The sequence below is a fragment of the Fukomys damarensis genome, unplaced genomic scaffold (assembly GCF_012274545.1).
Source record: "Fukomys damarensis isolate Sample0158 unplaced genomic scaffold, DMR_v1.0_HiC HiC_scaffold_23, whole genome shotgun sequence".
Taxonomy (NCBI): Eukaryota; Metazoa; Chordata; class Mammalia; order Rodentia; family Bathyergidae; genus Fukomys; species Fukomys damarensis.
Genome location: NW_022900935.1, coordinates 45,305,493 through 45,309,499, shown reverse-complemented (window position 1 = coordinate 45,309,499; position 4,007 = coordinate 45,305,493). Strand labels below are relative to the sequence as shown.

The 4,007-nt window shown below is 57.4% G+C and overlaps 1 protein-coding gene across 1 annotated transcript in view; it reads right to left on the bottom strand.

The window, feature by feature from the left end:
* Nucleotides 1–3,531, bottom strand: part of Mxra8 (matrix remodeling associated 8) — a 4,885-nt gene extending 1,354 nt beyond the window's left edge. Inside the window, exons 1-3 of the mRNA XM_010627882.3 lie at nucleotides 1,288–3,531; nucleotides 286–309; nucleotides 6–183 (exon numbers count right to left, since the gene is read on the bottom strand). Of these exons, the coding sequence (XP_010626184.1) occupies nucleotides 6–183; nucleotides 286–309; nucleotides 1,288–1,336 (251 nt within the window). The 5' untranslated portion in view covers nucleotides 1,337–3,531. The remainder of the gene's footprint in view (nucleotides 1–5; nucleotides 184–285; nucleotides 310–1,287) is intronic.
* Between the last annotated feature and the right edge of the window lie 476 nt (nucleotides 3,532–4,007).

Below are 4,007 nucleotides of genomic sequence, written 5' to 3'. Positions count from 1 at the left end.
GGCGCGCGGGGCCCGGCCCGCCGCCTAGGTCCCAGTGCACCACGCGCTGGCGGTCATGCAGTCGGTCCTGCGTCCACACCATGCGGGGGCTCTGGCAGCGCAGTACCGCCTGGCTGCCCACCTCCCAGGTCACTGCAGACTCGGACACCACTGAGCTGTCGCTGGTCGCAGGCCCCCAGGGCCCTGGTGGGAAAGAGGGAATTAGGGGGCACCAGGGCACCCTAAGGGGTGGGGCTGGCACAATGAACAGGGACTGGTCTCCAGCTGGAGGCGGTGGTCACTCACCTGAGAAGAGAAGGACAGTGGAGCCTGCAAGGAGAGAAAAGAGAGCCTGGGTAGGGGCCTTTGCATGCAGCAACCCCGTGGCAAGGTCAGCTGCTAGGTCCCTCGGCCCCTCCCAGGGTCCTCAGAGTGACACTGAAGGAGTCAGAGGTGGGTCCTGCAGCCTAGCTCTGGTGTTGCCTGCCTTGGCTTGGGCCAGTGCCTGCACTCTAGGAGTACAGAAACCAGGGTCCCCAGCCCGAGCAGTGGGCTGGGTTGAGACCCCTTCCTTGCAGGTGGTGTATATATGTCATCACTAGGGGCCACAGCTCAGGTAGACACTAAGTCCACCCAGGGCTTCTCAGCCTGACCCGGGGCAGGGCCTGGAGTTGTCCACCTCCTGGTTTTCAGGGGCTCCTACACCTTCAGAGGGTGACAACTCAAGAGGCCCTAAGGTCCTCAGACCCTCTGACAGTTGAAGGTCCTGGCTGTGAAGACACTATCAGCACCCTCAGCAAGGGCAGGATGTGGAGCCCTGAGAGTGGACGGGAGTGAGCCCCCATCAGCTCTGCACAGGCCCAAGTTCCTGTGCAGAGAAGTGGCTGTGTGCCCAGAGTCTGGAGAGGAATGTGCGGGGTCAGCAGGCCAGGGGGGCAGTGACGGGAGGGCTGTGGAGCCCCAAAGTTCTCAGGCACCCTCAGACCCATTCTGCTCCCCACATCTGAAAGAAGTGCAGACCCGGGGGCCTCACGCTCCCACCCAGCCTGCCTGGGTCCGAGGGTGCCTGCTGGAGGTATGACAGCCGACACCCACTGCTGCCACCACAGCCTCCCGGCCACTGGCTTTCCTGGTTTAGCATCCCGAGGGCAGGTCTCCAGGGTCTACCTGAAGGTCTCAAATCCTCCTGGTGAAGGCTCTCTTTTAGGCCTCCCGGCTGCCCCCTGCCCTGGTGGGGTCCCCCTCATACACAATAGTTCTGCGGGTACCCCTTGCCATCCTGCACACTTGCTGTGTTACCCCACTCACTCTGTAGCAGCACAAGTTCCCACAGCAGGACTTGGGACCACAGCTCCATGGCGTCTGTCTCTGGCCCCTTGCTTTGTCTAGCTCTGACTCTAACTCCAGAAAAACAGCCGACCCCCTCCCCCTCCGGCACCGCTGTGACATCACAGTCCTGGGCCAGTCTATGCCCGCCCACTCCTGGCCTCCCAGTCCCAGCTGTCTGGTGGGGAGGGGCAGGCCCCGGAGCATCTGAGGCCCAGGCTAGCCAAGCTTTTCAGTCCCCCAACCAGGCCCCAGTCCTGGGAGGGACAGGGCAGCCTAAGGGTGAGGACCCTAGGGCCATGTGGGTGTCAGTGCCATCTGAGACCCTCCTGTCCTGCTGGGATGAGTGCCCCATGCCCCCCCACTCTGGCAACCTCTTAAAGGCACCCTGCTCCCCAAGGCCTGCAGGAGCCCAGCTGCTTTCTGCCTGCTCACCCTATTCCCTCCCTGTTAGACTGGGAAGTGGGCTCACTTAGGAAAAGGATGAGCACTGCTGACAGGTGGTCTCTAGGACCCAGAGCAGCAGCCAAGGACCCTAGGGTGAGGCCAACAGGGCACCCACCTGCTGGGGCCCGGCCTCGTGTCCCTGAAGCTCCTGGGAGATCCTGGGGAGACAAGGAGGGGATCCTCCTTCCCACAGGAGGCACAGATTTAAAAGCTCTGGGAAAACTTACAAAGACACATAAACAAACTCAAAATAACACACCAAGCACTGTGCACCAAACCCACTCCTGCTCATTAGGCAGACCTCAAGACAAAGAGAAAAAGGGAAAATCAAACAGCCACAAAAAACCACACCACCCAGTCTCTGGGGCCCAGGGGTCGCATCCTTGAACCCTACCCTGTCCCCAGGTCCTTGGATAAGTCTCCCACCTCCACCCACTGCTGCATAGGGAGGGAGCTTTGGGACACAGGGAGGACCAGCTATAAGTACAAAGAAGCCCCCCAGGCCTGGATGAGCCCCTTCCTAAACTGGAATTGTACTGAGCTTGGCTCCAGCCCTGCTCTTCCCTGGGCCTTCATTTTGGAAAAACAGGCCCCACCCAGCCATCCTCAAAACCGCCTGGCCCTGCCTGGCCACTCCTCCTGTTTTTCTAACTGGTTTCTATTAGTGAGCAGCCCCTCCTCCGGGGACCTCTGCTGTGTCTCCATCCTCCCTTGTTGCGCCACCATCCCTGCAGGCTCTCTTGTGTTCTCAGTGTCTCCCAGAGGGTGGAGGAGAGACATCCAGGGCTGGCCAGGTTGGGCAGAGAGGGCCTGAGCTAGCAGGAGCTGGGGTGCCTGGTCCCAACCTCTTTTTATTCCAGGTGCCCCCTGATGTCCCTGGTCTCTGTTGCAGCAGCCTCGAGCTGCAGATCCCATAGTCCAGGGCCAAGTCGCAAGCCTGAGCCAGGCGTGGTCACGTATTCTTGTAATCCCAGCACTCAGGAGACTGAGGAAGGAGGATCACCTTGACTTTGAGGTCGGCCTGGGCTACATAGTGAGACCCTGTCTCAAAACAACAGCAACAAAAAAAACTCACAAGCCAGATGCAGACATCTGGCTAATCCTGACCCCTTGGACACTCCTCATCCCCACCATCCTGCCCCCTGGGCTTTTGGCCAGTGGAACCCAGGCAGACAGCAGGAAACAGACAGGAGAGGAAAGGACCAGTGGGCAGTCGGCCAGGACTGCCAACCAGGCCACCTGCCCCTCCCACAGCAAAAGGCTTGGTCTGTCTACTCTCTCATGCACTGTGACCATGGAGCTCGATTTCCAGCATCTTCATCACTACAGGAAAAGGACAGCCCAGGACAAAGCCAAAGCCCTGGCTCAGCCCCCAGCAAAGCCTGGGCCCACCTCCTCCCTGCTGGGGGTGTGGCAGGCGGGAACTCAAAGGCGGGGAGCCTAATGTTGGCACCCATTTCCAGTGACTTGGACATTCCAGGAAGCCCAGCTCATCAAGAAGAAAAACCACAGGAACAGAAACACAACCAGACAGCTACACACACACACACACACACTCTCTCTCTCTCTCTCTCTCTCTCACTGTGTCTCTCCCTCTGCCTCAGATGATCCCACAGATTCATTCAGACCCAGACACTGCACAGACAAGACAGGCAGAGCCTCACACTCTGTTCATCCATAAGGACCCACACTATGGGCTGATGGTGGAGTGCCTGCCTGCATGCACAAGGCCCTGGGTTCAATTCCCAGCACTGCACAACAAATGAATATGTGAAAAAACACAACAGAAAATAGCTTAAAAAAAGAAAAAAAATCTGGACATAGTGGCACACATCTGTAATCCCAGACAACTGAAAGTTTGGGCTCAGCCTAGGCAATTCAGTGAGATCCTGTCTGAAAAATTAAAACTAGCCAGGTGTGGTGGTACATACCTGAATTCCTGGCATTCAGTAGGCTGAGGCAGGAGGATCACCATGAGTTTGAGGCCAACCTGGGCTACATAGTGAGTTCAACGTCAGCCTGGATTGCATAGTGAGACCCTGTCTTGGATGGGTGGATGGATGGATAAGGGATATAGCTCAGCATGAAGGCCCTGGGTTCAACCAGTACCACAAAACAAAAGAGAAAATGCAATGTTTTTTCAGTAAGCACTTATTTCAGTAAATTCAGTACTAAGTAGGCTGTCCATTCTCTCTCTGCTGGTCTATTTGGTTTTGTTGTTTTCTTGTTGTTTTTGTGTGGTGCTGGTTGCTGGT